The sequence below is a fragment of the Leucopleurus acutus genome, assembly GCF_964270905.1.
Source record: "Leucopleurus acutus genome assembly, chromosome: 16".
Taxonomy (NCBI): domain Eukaryota; kingdom Metazoa; phylum Chordata; class Mammalia; order Artiodactyla; family Delphinidae; genus Leucopleurus; species Leucopleurus acutus.
In genome coordinates this window covers 522,537-540,867 of record NC_139158.1, presented here as the reverse complement: position 1 = coordinate 540,867, position 18,331 = coordinate 522,537, and the positions used below count along the sequence as shown (strand labels likewise).

Sequence of the window (18,331 nt, the reverse complement as noted above, 5' to 3'; positions counted from 1 at the left end):
ATGGCCAAGGAGCGGCGGAAGGCCGTGCTGGAGCTGCTGCAGCGGCCGGCGAACGCGCGCTGCGCGGACTGCGGCGCCCCGGGTAGGTGCGGGCCCGCTGGCTGCGCCCGGGGTAGCTGGGGGTCTGGGTGGGTGCGGGCCGGGTAGTGGCCGGCCCGCGTGGGGGAGGGCCCGAGTGGATGCGGCCCGGGGTGGGTGCCGGCCTGGATGCCAGCCCCGGGGTCGGGGAGGGGTGCTGCGGCGCCTGGTTGGGGGGGGGCGCGGGCAGCGCAGCCTGGTCCCCGCTCGGGTGGGGCGCGGGCACGAGGGCACCTGCCGGGACCCGGACATCGCCTGCCCGCCCACGGCCCCTGGCCTGCGGCTGTGTCTCCGCCTCCCCTCCCCCAGGCTGCGTGTCTCGCTGTCACCCGCGGACCGCCGCCGCCTTGCGAAACCTGGGGCTCCGCAAAGAAAGAGGAAATCGCGGCGGGCGACCGGCTGCAGGGAGGGGACGGACAAGCGGGCCGCGGGCCTCTGTGCGTGGGTGTGGGGTTCCACCTGGCCCTGCCCCCCACCTGCGGGTGACGTCATGGGCCCCCGCCTGGAGCCCCCCTCTAGCCCTGCACCCGGCGGCAGGGGGAGGAAGCACCTGCCGCCTCCACGTGGACCCCGTGGGAACGGGCGCCCCTCCCCCCACCCGACCTCACTGCTCTGGGGCAGGTGGCCAGTTCAGGTGGGGCAGAGGGGCAGGTGCAGCTCGGAACAAGCACTAGGCTACCTGCACCCCATCCTCCCAGCAGGCATCTCCTAGACTTTGCTCCTGGGTGGTGCCCGCTCTGGGTTGATTTCCAAGGCGCCAGAGCCCTGGGGCTACGTGTGCTGGGACTGGCAGGAGGAGAGAAGGCTTTGCTCTCGGACCAGCGGCGCCCTGCTTCTGGGCTGGCAGCCCCTGGCGCGGCTTCGCTGCGGTGGGGGGTGGAAGAGCCCCGAGAGGCTCACCTGCTCAGGCCCCCAGCAGGGAGGACGGCTCAGCTCAGGCGCTGTCCCCAGGCTCTGCGGGGACACACGGGGCGCTCCACTGGGGGCTCCTAGCCTGAGCCCCTCAGAACAAACCTACCACAGCAGGGAGTGGCTGAGCGCCCGGGGGGGGGGGAAGGTGGGAAGACTCTGCATTTGTTCTGAGACTCCTGTTTGAGACACAGTCTCTGGACACCCCGCAAGTAGGACACCCCCCCAGCTCTCCTCTGCTGCTCGCCCGCTGGGCTAGGAGGGGTCCCCAGCGCAGCCCCCGCCCCTGCCGAGTGCTGGGCATCTGCTGGGCAGCTGCAGTGTGGCTTCGAGAGGCCACGCCAGAGCTGGAGTGTCCCAGAGGAGCGGCAGATTGAGGGCCTTTCCCCGCCGCCCTGAGGGCCTGCCTCGCCTCATCTGTGCAGTGAGGCGGCAGCACTGTCCCCTCCGAGCCTGCTCTCGCCCGCTCCGCCGTCCCACCTCCCTCTCCCAGACCTGTGTTTCCACTTGTCGGGAGAGCGGCCGTGCCAGGGAGCAGTCTGGTGAGGAAGGGCGGTCAGCATGTTCTGCCCTCAGGCTTGGCCTGGGGGGCCCGGGCAGCGGGGAGCTGGCCCCGGCCCTCCCCTTCCTGGCCACCCTGCCCAGCGGGGGCTTCTCTGGACCCAGAGCCTCCCTGGCAGGAGGGACAGTGGGCTTCCTTGGTGTGGTGGGCCCTGTAGCTGCCGTGCCCACCCACCCACTCGGTCCAGGGGTGTGGCCCTCCAGCAGGTACAGGGGGTCAGGAGTCGCCGGCTCTCCCTGGCGTCGGGCCCGCCTCTGCTTTTCAGACTCGGTCCATGACCTCAGCATCTTGCCTCATCTTGTCTGGCAGCCTGACAAGACAAGATACGGGCTGTTGCCCCCATTTTACAGCTGGGGAGACTGAGAACTTGAGCTGTCTTAGGGGACATGGGGCCTCAAAGGCAGACCGGCTCTCCTGCCCTGACCTCCCGTGACCCCCATGTGATGCCCGCGCATGGTCTCTGCTAGAGCCCCGCTGGTCCGTCCATAATCTGTGCCACTGTGGGGTGTCACTGGGACCTCCCATCCCTGCTGTGGCCCAGATAGGCAACTCGGGCCCACTCTGGCATTGATGGGGGCTGGAGGGGGGACAGAACACCGTCACATGGACTGGTTCATGGCTGCTTTTCTCAACTGCAGCCCACCAGGAGCTGGGTGCCTCAAGGGTGAGGGTCCCCACGGCCTGCACTCTGCACCACAGGACACGGGGTGGTCCCTGGCCCCCCTAACCTCCAGAGCAGATCTGGGAAGACCTCACAGCTGGCCATGCAAGGGCTGCTGGGAGGAACGCAGTCTGGGGTTGCCTGCAGCCCCCATGGGACCTGCTCCCAGATCCTCCCATTGTCTGCTCCAAGAGTGGGTCCCCTGCCCTTGAACACAGGGCCTTGTCTAACAGCTTCCAGAGAGGCTGCTCTCGTTGCAGGCCTGGTGGTGGTGTGGGGGGTGTCCTCCACCTTGGAGGGTGTGGGTAGGGGGCTGTGCCTCTTACTTCCTCTGAGTCACCTGCCTAGTTGGGACAAATGACAGTGTCACCTTTGAAGCTCAGGTCTGATGCCCAGGAAGGACATGGCCTGTCAGCTCCTTCATTGGGCTGAGGTGGGGGTGATCATTCTGTGGGGCTTTAATGCATGTCACCTGGACCTTGGGATTGCCTAGAGCGCCAGGCAGAGCCACCTCTGAGCACACGTGGGCCTTCTGATTGGCGGTGAGGTCTGGGCTCGTTAAGAGAGCTTCCTGAGAAGACGGATGGTTTGGGACGGTGGTGTGGAGACCCTGCTGCTCCTGGACCGGGGGTGTCTGGGTGTGAGTGGCCCTGGGGGCCCGTCCTCGCAGCTCTGCCAGGACTGGAGCAACTGCCTGCAAGACCAAGGCGGTGAACTCAGAGCGGGAGGTCCTCCCTCAACCCTGGAAGGCTTCAAGGCAGAGGTGACTTTTCAGACATCGCTGTAAACCTGGGCAGAGAGGAATTTCGGGAATTTGGCTTAGTTTGGGAGAGGGTCCTCTGAGAGCGTGGTTGGCAGAGGGCTGCTGAGGAGTGGGCTGGGCAGGCAGTCCCTGCTCCCTGGAACAGCAGCCCACTTGGGTTTTGGGTTCAATTGTTTTTTTCATTGTGGTAAAATATACAAAAAAGTTATTTTTCAGTGTGCAGCTCGGTGGTGTTAAGTACCTTCACACTGTCGTGCAGCCGTCACCACCACCCATCTCAGTGTGCAGCTCGGTGGTGTTAAGTACCTGCACACTGTCGTGCAGCCGTCACCACCACCCATCTCACAGCTCTTTCCATCTTGCAGAACGGAAACTGTCCCCATTAAACACTGACTCCCTCTTCTTTCCCAGCCCCCACCCTTCCAGTTTCTGTCTCTATGAATTTGACCCACATAAGTGGAATCACACAGTACTTGTCCTTTTGTGTCTGGCTTATTTCACTGAACATAATGTCCTCAATGTTTATCATGTTGTGTCAGGTGTCAGAATTTCCTACCTTCTTTAAAAAATTGAGTTATAATTGACTGTCACGTCATATTAGTTTCAGGTGTACAGCGTAGTGATTCGGTATCTGTACGTGTTGAGAAATGATCACCATGGTAAGCCTAGTTAATATCCTTCAACACGCAGAGTTTTTCCTTGTGATGAGAACCTTTAAGATCTACTGTCTTAGGAACTTTCAAATATACAGCACAGTGTTTTTCACTGTAACACCATGCTGTGTGTTACATCCGCAGGACTCATTTATTTTGTAACTGGACGTCTGTACCTCTTGACCCCCCTTCACCCATTTCACCCACCCCACCCTACCTCTGACAACCACCAATCTGTTCTCTGTATCTGTGAGTTTGGGGTTTTTTTGGTTTGAGGTTTGGGTTGTTTTTAGATTGCATATACAGTATTTGTCTTTCTCTGTCTGGTTTATTTTATCAGCATAATGCCCTCAGGATCCATCCATGTTGTCACAAATGGCCAGGTTTCCTGCTTTTTTATGGTTGAATAATATTCATATATTATACATCCCATTTTCTTTATCCAGTCATCCATATCTTAGCTATGGTAAATAAGGCTGTAATGAACATGGGGTACAGATAGCTTTTTGAATTTGTTTTCATTTCCTTCAGTAAAATATCTAGAAGTGAAATTACTAGATTGTATGGAAGTTCTAGTTTTAATGTTTTAGGAACGTCCATACTGTTTCCATAGTGGCTGCATCAATTTACATTGTCACCCAGGTGTACAAGTGTCCCCTTTTATCCCCGTCTTTGTCAACACTTGTTATTTCTTGTCTTTTTTTGATGATGGCTATTCTAACAGGTGCGAGGTGATACCTCATTGTGGGTTTGATTTGCATTTCCCTGATGGTTAGTGATTTGAGCATCTTTTCATGCACCAGGCCATCTGCATATCTTCTTTGGAAAAATGTCTCTTCGGAGGCCTTGCCCGTTTTCTAATTGAAGTGTTTTGTTTCGTTTTATTGCTATTGTATGAGTTCTTTTTGGGTATTGACCCATTATGATTTTGGGTATTGGCCCATTATTAGATGCATGATTTGCAAATATTTTCTTCCGTAGGCTGCCTTTTTATTTTGTTGATGGTCTCCTTTGCTGTGCAGAAGCTTTTTAGTCCCACTTGTTTATTTTTGCTTTCGTTGCCTTTGCTTTTGGTGTCAGATCCAAAAAATCATCACTAAGACCGACGTCAAAGAGCTTATTACTGTCTGTGTTCTTCTAGGAGTTTTATGGTTCCATGTCTTACATCCAGGGCTTTAATCCACTTCAAGTTAATTTTTGTGTATGGTGTAAGACAGTGGTCCGAGTTCATTCTTTTGCATGTGGCTGTCTGGTTTTCCCAGCACCATTTATTGAAGAAATTGTCCTTTATCCATTATATAGTCTTGGCCCCTTTGTTGTAAATTAATTGACTGTATATGTGTGGGCTTATTTCTAAGCCATCTATTCTATTCCACTGATCTGTGTGTCTGTTTTTATGCCAATACCATACTTTTTTCTCATACTGTTTTGATTACTATAGCTCTCTAATACAGTTTGAAATAAGGAAATATGATGCCTCCAGCTTTGTTCCTCTTTCTCAAGATTGCTTTGGCTATTTGGGCTTCTTTGAGGTTCCATACAAATTTTAGGATGGTTTGTTTTTGTCAAAAATGCCATTGGAATTTTGATAGGGATTTCTGTAGGTATCTACATTGAATCTGTAGATCGCTTTGGGGGGTAGGGACATTTTAACAGTATTAATTCTTCCAATCCATGAGCCCAGAATATAATTCCATTCATTTGTGTCTTCTTCAGTTTCTTTCATCCGTGTCTTATAGTTCTCAGTGTACATGTTTTTCACCTCCTTGGCTAAATTTATTCCTGGGTATTTCTTTTTGATGCAATCATAAATGTATTGCTTTCTTTCTTTCTTTCTGCTAGTTCTTTTTATTAGTGTAAGGAAATGCAGCAAATTATTGTATATTGATTATGTACCCTGCAACTTTACTGAATTCGTGTAGTAGTTCTAGCATGGCGTCTTAGGGTTTTCCATATTTTATATCATGTCATCGGCAAACAGTGACAGTTTTACTTTTTCCTTTCTTATTTGGATGCCATTTCTTTCTTATTCTTGCCTATTTGCTCTGGTTAGGGCTTCCAATACTTTGTTGAATAACAGTGGCAAGACCGGGCTTCCTTGTCTTTGTTCCTGATCACACGATTTTCATTCTTCATTTGGTGGATCACGTTGATTGATCTGGGAATGTTGATCCATCCTTGCATCTGTGGAATAAATCTCAGTTGATCATGGTATATGATCCTTTCAATGCATTATTAAATTTAGTTTGCTAATAGTTTGTTATGGATTTTGCATCTCTGTTCATCAGGGATATTGGCCTATAACTTCCTTTTTTTGTGGTGTCTTTGTCTGGTTTTGGTATCAGGGTGATGCTGGCCTTGTAAAATGAGTTTCAGGGTGTTCCCTTCTGTTTCTTGGGAGAGTTTGAGAGGGACTGGTATTAATTCTTCTTTAAATGTTTGGTAGAATTCACCAGCAAAGCCTTCTGGTCCTGGACTTTAGGTTGCTGGGAGGTTTTGATTACCGATTCAATCTCCTTATTAGTGATTGGTCTGTTCAGATTTTCTGTTTCTTCATGATTCAGTCTTGGTAGGTTTCATGTTTCTAGGAAATTATCCATTTCTTCCAAGTCGTCCAGTTTTTTTACTTCTAGGTTAATACCCTTGTGGGTAGAAAAGATGCTTGATGTGATTTCAGTCCTCTGAAATTAGACTTGTTTTGTGGCCTAACAAGTGATTTGTCTTGGAGAATGTTCCACGTGCACTTAAGAATGTGTATTCTGTGTTGCTTCTGGATGGAATTTCCCATGTATGTCTGTTAAGTCCATGGTCTAACGTGTTGTTTAAAGCCAGTGTTTCCTCGTTGATTTTCTGTCTGGATGATCTAACCATTGGTGAAAGTGGGTGTTAAAGTCCCCTGCTATTACTGTATTTCTGTCTATCTCTCCCTTTAGGTCTGTTAATATTTGCTTTACAGTTTTAGGTGTCACTTATGTTGGGTACCTAAATATTTACAAATGTTATACCGTCTTGTTGGATGGCCTCTTTATCATTACGTAATGACCTTCTTTGTCTCTTATTACAGTACTTGTTTTAAAGCCTATTTTTTCTGAGTATTTTTTCTAAGTATAGCTATCCTAACTCTCTTTTGATTTCCATTTCCTTCCTTTTTAAGGTCAAATAGTATTCCATTGTATGAATGGACTACATTTTACTTATCCATTCTTCCACAGATGGACACTTGGGTTGCTTCCACGTTTTAGCTATTGTGGATAATGCTGCTATGAACATGGGTGTACAGACATCTCAAGACTCTGCTTTCAGTTCTTTTGGGTATATACCCAGAAGTGGAATTACTGGGTCACTTGGTAATTCTGTTTTTATTTTTTTGAGTAATCTTGTACTGTTTTCTGAAGTGGCGGTACCATTTTATATTCCCACCAACGGTTCACATGGGTTCGAATTTCTCCACATCCTCACCAACACTTGTTTTCTGTTTCTTGGTTAGTAGTCATCCTGGTGGGTGTATGGTGGTGTCTCACTGTGGTCTTGATTTGCATTTCCTTAATGATCAGTCATGCTGGCATCTTTTTGTGTGCTGATTGACCATTTGTACATCTTCTTCGGAGAAATATCTTTTTAAATTCTTTGCCCATTAGAAATTGGGTTGTTTGTTGTTGTTGTTGAGTTTGGGGAGTTCTCTGTATATTCTGGGCATTAATCCCTTATCAGATATTTGATTTGCAAATATTTTCTCTCATTCTGTGGGTCGCCTTTTTACTCGATGGATAGTATATTTTGATGCACAAAATATAAAATATTTTCATGAGGGAATTCCCTAGCGGTCCAGTGGTTAGGACTCAGTGCTCTCACTGCTGAGGGCCTGGTTTCAATCCCTAGTCAGGGAACTAAGATCCCACAAAGCCGTGCAGCGCAACCAAAAAGAAAAAATTTCTTTTCATTTTCGTGAAATCCAATTTGCTTATTTTCTTTCTTGCCTGTGCCCTTTGGTGTCATGGCCAAGAAAGCATTTTCAAATCCAGTGTTATGAGGCTTTTGTCCCGTGTTTTCTTCCCAGAGTTTATGGTTTTAGGTCTCACATTTAGGTCTTGATCTATTTTGAGTTAATTTTTGTCCATGGTGTTAGGTAAGGGTCCACCTTTATTCTTTTTTGCATGTGGCTATCCAGTGTTCCAGCACCATTTCTTGCACAGACTGTTTTTCCCCATTGATTGATCTTTACACCCTTGTCAAAAATCATTTGACCATATATGTGAGGGTTTATTTCTGGGCTCTGTATTCTATTCCATTGGTCTATTTGTCTGTTTTTATGCCAATACCACACTGCTTTGATTACTATAGCTTTGGAGGTCCCTTGTGATTACCTATGAATTTTAGGATGGGTTTTTCTATTTCGGCCAAAAAAGTCTTTGGGATTTTGGTAGGGTTTGCACTGACTTTTTAGATCACTTTGGGTAATGTTGACATTTTAACAATATTAAGTCTTCTAGTCCATGAACATGGGATGTGTTTCCATTTATTTATGTCCTCTTTAATTTCTTTCAGGAATGTTTGTAGTTTTCGTGGTGCAAGTCTTTCACCTCCTTGGTTAAGATAATTTCTAAATATTTTATTTCTTTTTGATGCTAATGTAAATGGCATTGTTTTTGTAATTTCCTTTTCAAATTGTTCCGTATATATAGAAATGCAACTGATTTTTGTGTGTTAACTTTGAATCCTGCTGCTTTGCTTAGTTTGTCTATTAGTTCTAACAGCTTTTTTGTGGAGTCATCATGAATTTCTACATATAAGATCATATCATTGGCAAATGAGATAATTTTGCTTCTTCCTTTCCAATTTGGATGTCTTTCATTTCTTTTTCTTTATTTTTATTTTATTTTTTTTTTGCAGTACGTGGGCCTCTCACTGCTGTGGCCTCTCCTGTTGCGGAGCACAGGCTCCTGACGTGCAGGCTCAGCGGCCATGGCGCACGGGCCCAGCCGCTCTGCGGCATGTGGGATCCTCCCAGACTGGGGCATGAACCCGTGTCCCCTGCATCGGCAGGCGGACTCTCAACCACTGCGCCACCAGGGAAGCCCTTTAATTTCTTTTTCTTGCCTGATTCCTCTGGCTAGAAGTTCCAGTACTGTGTTCAACACAAGTGGTGCAGAGGGCAACTTTGTCTTGTTCCTGATCTTAGAGAAAAAGCCTTCAGTCTTTCACCATTGACTGTTATGTTTGCTGTGGGTTTTTCATATATGGCTTTTATTATGTGGAGTTAGTTTACTTCTATTTCTTTCTTGTTGATTGTTTTTATAGAGTGTTGACTTTTTTCAAATGCTTTTCCTGCACCAGTTGAGATGATCATGTGTTTTTTCCCCTCTTTATTCTATTTAAGTGATGTGTTACATTGATTGATTTTCATGTATTGAACTGTTCTTTCATTCCAGGAATAACTCCTACTTGGTCATGGTATATAATCCTTTTAATATGGTACTAAATTCAGGTTGATAGTGTTTTTTTAAACTTTTTAAAGCCTTTTATTATGGATGTTTCAAACATATACAAATATACCCATTACCCAGGTTTAACCATTCACTCTTTTTTTCCATATTCTTTTCCATTATGGTTTATTACAGGATATTGAATATAGTTCCCTGTGCTATAAAGTAGGACCTGTTGTTTATCCATCCTGTATATAATAGTTTGCATCTGCTAGTCCCAAACTCCCAATCCAACCCTCCCCAGCCCCCTCCCCTTGACACCCACAAGTCTGTTCTGTATATCTCTGAGTCTGTCTCTATTTAGTTTGATAGTATTTTGTTAAGGACTTTTTTTTCTAAATTATTTATTTATTTATTTTGGCTGTGTTGGGTCTTCGTTGCTGCACATGGGCCCCCTCTAGTTGCAGCAAGCGGAGGCCACTCCTCACTGCAGTGCACGGGCCCCTCACTGTGGTGGCCTCTCCCGTTGCAGAGCTTGGGCTCCAGGCGTGCGGGCTCAGTAGTTGTGGCCTGCGGGCTTCAGCAGCTGGTGGCACACGGGCTCAGCTGCTCCGTGGCGCGTGGGATCCTCCCAGACCAGAGCTCGAACCCGTGTCCCCTGCATTGGCAGGTGGACCCCCAACCACTGCACCACCAGGGAAGCCCATTGTTGAGGATTTTTGCACCAATGTTCATAAGGTATATTGGTCTGTGGTTTTCTTATAGTGTCTTTGGTATCAGGTTTATGCTGGTCTTATAGAATGAGTTAGGAAGTGTTCCCTCATCTTCAGTTTTTCAATTTTTTAAAAAAAAGTTTGAGAGGAATTGGTGTCAGTTCTTCTTCTTCTTCTTTTTTTTAAATAAATTTATTTATTTTTGGCTGCGTTGGGTCTTTGTTGCTGCACGCGGGCTTTCTCTAATTGTGGAGAGCGGGAGCTACTCTTTGTTGTGCTGCCCGGGCTGCCCATTACAGTGGCTTCTCTTGTTGCGCAGCACGGGCTCTAAGCACGTGAGCTTCAGTAGTTGTGGCTCGCGGGCTCTAGAGCGCAGGCTCAGTAGTTGTGGTGCATGGGCTTAGTTGCTCCGCGGCATGTGGGATCTTCCTGGACCAGGGCTCGAACCTGTGTCCCCTTCATTGGCAGGCGGATTCTTAACCACTGTGCCACCAGGGAAGTCCCCGGTGTCAGTTCTTCTTTAAATGTTAGGCAGAATTTGCTATTGAAGCCGTGAGGTCCAGTTCTTTTCTTTGTATGGAGAATTTGATTGTGGATTCAATCTCCTTCCTAGTTATAGGTCTATTCAGATCATGTATTTCTTCCTGATTTAGTCTTGGTAGGTTTTGTGTTTCTAGGAATTTGTCTGTTTCATCCAAGTTATCCACTTTGTTGGTGTACAGCTGTTCACAGTACTTTCTTATAATCTTTTTTATGTCTGTAGAATTGGTAATAATATCCCCACTTTCATTTCTTTCTTTTTTTAAGTTTATTTTTTTATATGAAGTATAGTCGATTTACAGTGTTTTATTTGTTTCTGATATACATCAGAGTGATTCAGTTTTATGTGTGTGTGTATGTATTCTTTTTCATATTCTTTTCCATTACGGTTTATCACAGGATATTGAATATAGTTCCCTGTGCTCTACAGCAGGACCTTGTTGTTTATCCATCCTGTATGTAATAGTTTGCATCTGCCAATCCCAAACTCCCATGCCATCCCTCCCCCACCCTCCTCCCCCTTGGCAACCACAAGTCTGTTCTCTACGTCTGTGAGTCTGTTTCTGTTTTGTAGATATTTTCTTTTGTGTCATATTTTAGATTCCACATGTCAGTGATGTCATATGGTATTTGTCTTTCTCTTTCTGACTTACTTCACTTAGTATGATCATCCCTAGGTCCATCCCACTTTCATTTCTGATTTTAGTATTTTGAATCTTTTTTCTTAGTCCATCTAGTTGAATTTTTGTCAATTTTGTTGATCTTTTCGGACAACCAACATTTGGCTCCATTTATTTTCTCTATTGTTTTTCTGTTCTCTATTTCACTTATCTCTGCTTTAATCTTTATTTCTTTCTTCTTTCCTCTGGCTTTGGGTTTAGTTCTTCTTTTTCTAGTTCTTTACATTGTAAAGTTAGGTTACTGATTTGAGATCTTTTTTTTTTTAATGTCTGCATTTATAGCCATAAATTTCCCCCTTAGCACCGCTTCTGCTGCATCTCATAAGTTTTAGTATGTTGTGTTTTTGTTTTCATTCATCTCTAAGTATTTTCTAATTTCCATCATGATTTCTTCTTAGATCTATTGGTTGTTTAAAGAGTGTTGTTAAATTTCCACAAAATCGTGAATTTTACAGTTTTCTTTGTTATCGATTTCTAACTTCATCCCGTGGTGGTTAGAAAAGATACTTTGTATGATATCTATCTTTTAAAATCTATTGAGACTTAATGTGTGCCCTAAGGTATGGTCTATCCTGCCAAATGTCCCATGTGCATTTGTGAGAACGCGTGTGCTGCTGTCAGGTGGAGAGTTCTCTGTGTGTCTGTTAGGTCTAGTTGGCTTATTGTGTTAAGTCCTCTGTTTCCTTACTTCTGTCTGGTTCTTCTGTCCATTATTGAGAGTAGAATATTGAAATCTTCAACTGTTACTGTAGAATTGCCTATTTTCCCCTTCAAGTTGTCAGTTTTTGCTTCACGTATCTTGATGGTGTGTCATTAGCTATGTAAATATTCATAATTGTTATATCTTCTGGCTGTATTGAACCTTTATGAATATATAATGTCTTTCTTTGTTTCTTGTAGCGTTTTTTGATTTAAAGTCTGTTTTGTGTAGCCACTCTTCCTCTAACTTGTTTACTGTTTGCATGGAATATCCTTTTCTATCCTTTAGTTTCAACCTGTTTGTGACTTTGGATCTCAAGTGAGTCTCCTGGAGAAAGGATACAGTTGGATGATGTGTTTTTCGCCATTCTGGCAATCTCTGTCTTTTGATTTGGAGTTTAATACATTTACATTTACAGTAGTTACTGATAAGGAGGGACTCACTTCTGTCATTGTGCTATTTGTTTTCTATGCCCTGTAGATTTTTTTGTCCCTTATTTCCTGCATTCCTGTCATATTTTATGTTTAGTTTTTAGTGAAATATTTAATTTTTTCTTAATTTCTTTTTGTGTATATTCTATAACTATTTTCTTTGTGGTTACCGTGGGAATTACATTTAACATTCTAAAGTTATAGCATTCTAATTTGAATTTATAGCAGCTTAACTTTAATAACCTACAAAACCTCTGCTTTTTTATAGCTCCATCTCCACCTCTTTCAGTTGTTGATGTCGCAGAATGATATCTTTATACATTGTGTACCCTGAAACATAAACTACTAATTATTTTAAATGCACTATCTCCTAAAGTATGTAGAAAACAAGGTTTGGAGTCACAACCCGTAGTTACAGTAATGCCAGCTTTAACATTAATGTTTTTTCCTTTAAAAGTATTAGTCTCTTAAATCATGTAGGTAACAAAAAGTTGCGAACCATTGTTACAGCAATACTGGCTTGTATAATAGCCCAGGTATTTACCTTTATTGAGATCTTTGTTTCTCCACATGGCTTTGAGGTACCATCTAGTGTTCCTTCATTTCACCTATAGGACTCCCTGAGCATTTCTTGCAGGTAGTCCTAGTGGTCATGAACTCCCTCAGCTCTTGTTTATCTGGGAATGTCCTCATTTCCCCCTTACTTTTTTTTTTTTTTTTTTTTGGCCGCACTGCATGACTTGTGGGATCTTAGTTCCCCAACCAGGGATTGAACCTAGGCCCTTGGCAGTGAGAGCGTGGAGTCCTAACCTCCGAACTACCAGGGAATTCTCTCCCCGTTACTTTTGAAGGACAGTTTTGCTTGGATAGAGGAGTCTTTGTTAAGAGGTCCCCCCCCTGCCTTGAGCACTTTGAATATATTGGCTGTCTTTTGCCTCCAACATTTCTGATGAGAAGTCTGCTCGTTATCTATTCAAGGATCCCTTGTATGTGACAGGTTGCTTTTCTTTTGATGCTTTCAAGATTCTTTGTGTTTTGAAAGTTTGGTTATAATATTTCTCAGTTTGGGCCTCTTTGAGTTCATCTTCCTTGTAGTTTGTTGAGCTTCTTGGATGTTTATATTCATGTCTTTCATCAAATTTGTGAAGTTTTCAGTGAGTATTTCTTCACATATTTTCTCTGCATGTTTCTTTCTCTGCCTTTTCTCCTTCTGGGACTCCCATAATGCATATGTTGCTCTGTTTCGCCATGTCCCACAGGTTCTTCAGGCACTGCTCACTTTTATTCAGTCTTTTTTCTTTCTCCTCCCCAGCCTCAATAATTTCTATTCTCATATCTTTACGTTTACTGATTCTTTCTTCTGCCTGCTCGTATCTGCCTTTGAATCTCTCTAGTGAATTTTTCATTTCAGCTGTACTTTTAGCTCCAGGTTTTTTGTCTGTTTATTTCTTTTTAGCTTACTATCTCTTCGTCGATATTTCTACTTTGTTTATATTAATGCACTGTTTTCTTGACTTTCTCTGCATATTCCTGTTGTTCTTTGAGCATAGTTAAGGCTGTGCTATAAAATGTTTGTCTAGTATATTTGCCATTAAGTCTTTTTCAGGGACACATTCTGTTTAATTATTTTTCCCTTTGGATAGGCCATACGCTCCTGTTTCTTTGTGTGCCTTGTGTTTTTTGTTGAACACTGGGCATTTGAATCTAATAATATGGTGCCTCTGGAAAAATGCCCCTTCCGCAGGGTTTGCTATTATTTTGTAATTGTTTTTTTCCCCTGGCTGTTACAGGCTGTGTCTGTGCTGTGGATCAGCCTGAGGAGTGAATTTAATGTCTTCTCAGGTCTTTTCTAAGCCTTTCTCTGGTCATCCGTGGTCACTTTCTAGTTTTCCTCATATATACAGTTGTTTCTGAATGTCCTAGTCTTTAATGAGTGGCTCCCAAAAGGGGGAAAGCACAAATGAAGGGGGAAAGCTGGTGCTGGCCCTTTAAGTCTTTGGGAGGTCTTGAGATGCAGGGGGAGGGGCTGCAGCGAAGGCTGCCTCCCCCTTTTTCTGCGCGTCTGTGGTCAGAAGCAGCAATCAGAGCACAGATCCCAGACATTTGAGGGACAGGGTCCTTCTTCACCCTGGCTCCTGCGAACTGAGTGCCAGCTGCACCTAGGACACATGCCCAGCGGCCTGCTGTGCTCAGAGCTGAGACTGAGCGGAATTAACTGCAGTTTATGTCCACGTTCTCCCCTGGAAGTTGTAAAACTTCAACAGGCTCTGGAGTTCAACAGTTGTTACGTCAGTCAGATTCTGCCAGTACCGTCGTTTTCCAGGTGGGGAGAGAGGTTTCTGGTGCTTCCTACCCAGCCATCTTTCCAGAATCTTCTCCGGGATGGGCACTCCATCCAGGCCCAGAGGTGGACAGCTGTGAGCCAGTCTCACCTGGCCCCCGACCCTGGTCCGCGGCATACTGCCACTTTGCAGAGGTGGCTCGTGGCTGCGCGGCTCTGCCCACGGACCCAGAGGCCTGTGAGGGCCAAGCCTTCAGTCGGCCGCCCAGCCCGGACTCCAGTGCGGGTGCCCCCTTACCCCATCCCATGCGTGTGCAGGAGCACCTTGTCCTGTGCCGTCGCCCGGGCTGTTTGCTCATGTGTCTGCATTCTGTGGGGAGGACGGATGGTGAGCAAGTGGTCCCATGCAGAGACGGGACGGGCAGAGGGTGGCCAGTGCAGTGGTGAGCACTGCTGGCTGCCCATCAAGAGCGGGCAGGGAGGATGATGGGCCGCCTGGGGCCTGCATTGTGAAAAGGAGCTGGGCCTGCAGGATCTGGAGGAGGAGGATTCTGGACTCTCGGAGCAGCTGCCCAGATGCCTGGGTCCAGGCCTGGCCTCTCTAGGGAGCTGGAGGCGGGGGGTTGACTGCAGGGAGGCTCTGGGACAACAGGGGAAGCGTGGGGTCACCTTGTGCAAGGGTCACCTCATCTAATGACGGGTTTGGGGTGGGTTTGGTGGGGAGCAGCCTGATCCACATTTTGGGGTCCCGGGGAGGACAGGTGGAGGACAGGTGTGGGCACTGGGCACTCCCTGCTGGAGCCGCACCAGCAGAGGAGATGGTGAGGGACCCCCGGGGAGGGTGGAGACCCCCGTGAAGACAGCTGTTAACAATGGGAGGGGACGCCTGCGTGCGAAGGGGTCAGAGAAGAGAGCAAACTGGACTGAGCCCTGGCGGGGCAGCTCAGGGGTTGCTGGCTGACGGGGCGGGATGGTGGGAGCCGGCGGCAGTGCCTGGAGTCACCCTGTGAAAGGAGCCGAGACCTCCGTGGACACAGGTGGGACCGGGAGCACAGGAGGCGGCGGGGGCGCCTCTGTCCCCGGCGTGAGGTGGAGGGGTGGGCGGGGAGGAGAGCGTGAAGCAGCGGCTCTGATGCGGGAAGCCCCGGGAAGGGGGGCCCTGGCCACATGCCCTTGGATGTCCCCGTGATGCATGGTCCTGGGTCAACCTGCGCACCTGTACGTGGCCGGGCCCTTCCCTGTGCGTGGGGCGCCCCCGGGCGAGACCTTGGTGGGTGAGAGGCGGCCCGCGTTGTGCAGCAGAGGGAGGGCGGTGGAGACTCGGGGTCTGTGCTCTTGAGGTGCAGGGCAGGCGGGTCGGAACAGGGCCCCTGAGTGGGAGCGGCGGCCTCTGTGGTGACAGGGTGAGGGTGTGGCCCTGGATGCGGCTGGGGTCTGGGTGGGGGGTCACTGGGAGGAGGGTGTTACTGGGATGTGACGAGGGGGCAGGTGGGTAAGCACGGGCACCAGGGTCATCCAGGGTCCCCCGGGGGTCATGGCTCCTCTGGAAGCGGGTGGGCCCGCCAGCTGCTGTGGCCCCGGGCCGGCCAGAAGCCGAGAGGCCGGTGTGTCCAGAGCAGGAGGCGTGAGCTCAGAGGGGCCCTGACCGGGGGCGCAGGCGGGGCCTCAGAGCGGGACGGAGGACCCGAGGCGCGGAAGCGAGACGGAAGCAGGTAGGCTGTTAGGATGCTCACGAATCCTCCGGACTGGAGGTGACGGTGGTGTGGTGGGAAGTGATCGAGTCCCGGATGCATTGTGGAGTCTGGGGAGCAGGGCTTGCTGGCAAACGGGGCGTGGGGGTGAAGGGCGGCGGGGGCAAGGGCGCCCCGGCTTTGGGCCGAGGCTGAAGGAAGGGTGAGGCGCCATCGCCGGCTGGGGCCGGCCTGGGGAGGTGGGCTGGGGACCAGGGGCTGGTTTAGAGGCCGCGACAGACCTGGAGTGGAGGCGCGAGCCCGGCGCCCGGACGGCCCTGGGGGAAGGAGGGCAGAGGTAGAGACCGGGCAGAAAATAGCCGGAGGGGTGTCACTGTTTGGGTGTAACTGTTTCCTTTTCTCTTTTTCTTGATTGAGGTGAAATTCACATAGCATAAAATTGGCCATTAAAAGTGAACAATTCAGTGGCATTTAGAACATCCCCAGGTTGTGTGACCACCGCCTCCGTCTAGCTCAAAGTACAGTTTTCACAGCCAAGAGACCAGATGAGATGCCGGGAGGGTGCCTGGCGGGGAGGGGTACGCACGCGGCCTGGAAGGCAGTAGGACCCCTGGGAGGCAGGCGGCCTGGCCAGAGGCTGCCTGGTCCAGGAAGGATGGGGTCAGTGCCACGGAGGCCAGAGGGGTCTGCGATGGGGGTGGTGGAGCGGTGGGGATGAGAGGGGTGGGGGGCGTCTGGAAGGCTCCTCGGGGCCAAGAGAGGGACTTTGGCAGTGTGCGTGGTGCTGCCCGGAGTGATGGAAGAGCTGGGGAAGGACGGTGCGGGAGAGAAGAGGGAACTAGGCCAGGCAGGTGGGGAGGGCTCAGGAGGGGAGGCTGAGCGAGGCTGGGTCCCGTGCTTGCCTCTCAGTGGACTGGGCACTGGGGCCGGGAGAGAGGAGAAGGTGTGAACCACAGGTATTCACTGAGCGCCTGCTGTGTACAGGGTGCCGGCTTTGGTGATGGGAACCACCAGGCACAGAAGCCAATTGCCTGCCCTCCCGGAGCTTCGATTCCAGCGGGAGACAGAGGATAAACACAGCCCAGGCTGCACTGTGTGTTGGGAAGCGCCAACAGTGGAAACGGGGCGTGGGACCCGGATTGAGGCGAAGGGCAGGTGCTGTACGTGTGGGGAGGGCCCGGCCCCAGCAGATGAGTAACTGTGATGGGCGGTGGGCACAGGCTGTGGGCCCCTAGGCGGCCACTGGGCCTTCTGCCCAGAGCCAGTTGCCTGGCTGTGCCCACCAGGACTCGGCCCTCCTCTGCCTTGCGGGGGCCGAGGTCCCTGGAGCCGGGCCACAGGGTTCGGCCAGACCCACCGTGCCATTGACAGGTCCCGCTGCACACCCTCCTCCCCCTGCTGGGCCTTGGCCGAGGGACACACCTGCTCTTGCTGGCTCAGCCCCAGGACGTGTCTCACCTGGCCTCGGTCGGGCTCCCGGAGACGGAAGTAGTCAGGGGGCTGAGTCACTGAGAGTGCCCTAGGAGAAAGCCGGGCAGAGCTGGGGCAGAGGGAGGGCAGAAGACGGGAGAGGAGCCGGGCGGAAGCTGGCGGCCTGGAGCAGCCTGCTGGGCGGCAGGTCCCGTCACCCTGATTCAGAGAGGGTGCGGCAGGAGCCTGGAGAAGCACAGAGCAGCCCGGCACTTGAGGGGCCGGGGCAGGAGTGCACGTGGAGACTCAGGCCTGGCCCCTCTCCCGCCCCCTCTTATTGCAGGGCCCCATGCGCTCCACCCACACCAGCCCATGCCCTTGGCCACCCCGTGGCCCGGGCCATTGGGCAAGGAATCCCTGAGTCCTGGGTGCTCAGAAGTAGACAGAGGGGCAGGGCAGGCTCTGGACGGCTCGGCGGCCCCTTGCCCTGCAGGGACGGGGTGCAGCCAGAGTGGAGCCCGGACCAGGGGTGGGGCCCTCCTGCCCGGGACTAAGGGGGTCCTGGTGCTGGGGTACCCCTACCAGCTCTCCTCCCGCCTTGGGCCCCCTTCCACCCCAGGGGCTCTGAGCTCAGGAATGTGGGGCTTTCGCATGTACACGGACACCCCAGCCCTGTGCCTGTCTCCTGGCCCTGCTGGGGAAGGGGGGCTTGTGCAGATGGGGTGGACCTGGCTGTGCCCCAGCGGCTTGGGAGGGAAGCCTGCGGGAACAGCCTGTCCACTAGGAAAGCTGAAGGTCACCCACCCCCTCCCTTGGGGACCTCCTGCCAGCCATGA

General features: G+C 49.7%; 1 protein-coding gene across 1 annotated transcript in view; it reads left to right on the top strand.

The window, feature by feature from the left end:
* Window positions 1–18,331, top strand: part of ADAP1 (ArfGAP with dual PH domains 1) — a gene marked incomplete at its 5' end in the record, with an annotated part of 61,320 nt that continues 42,989 nt past the window's right edge. The window contains one exon of the mRNA XM_082856983.1: window positions 1–82. Within this exon, the coding sequence (XP_082713109.1) occupies window positions 1–82 (82 nt within the window). The remainder of the gene's footprint in view (window positions 83–18,331) is intronic.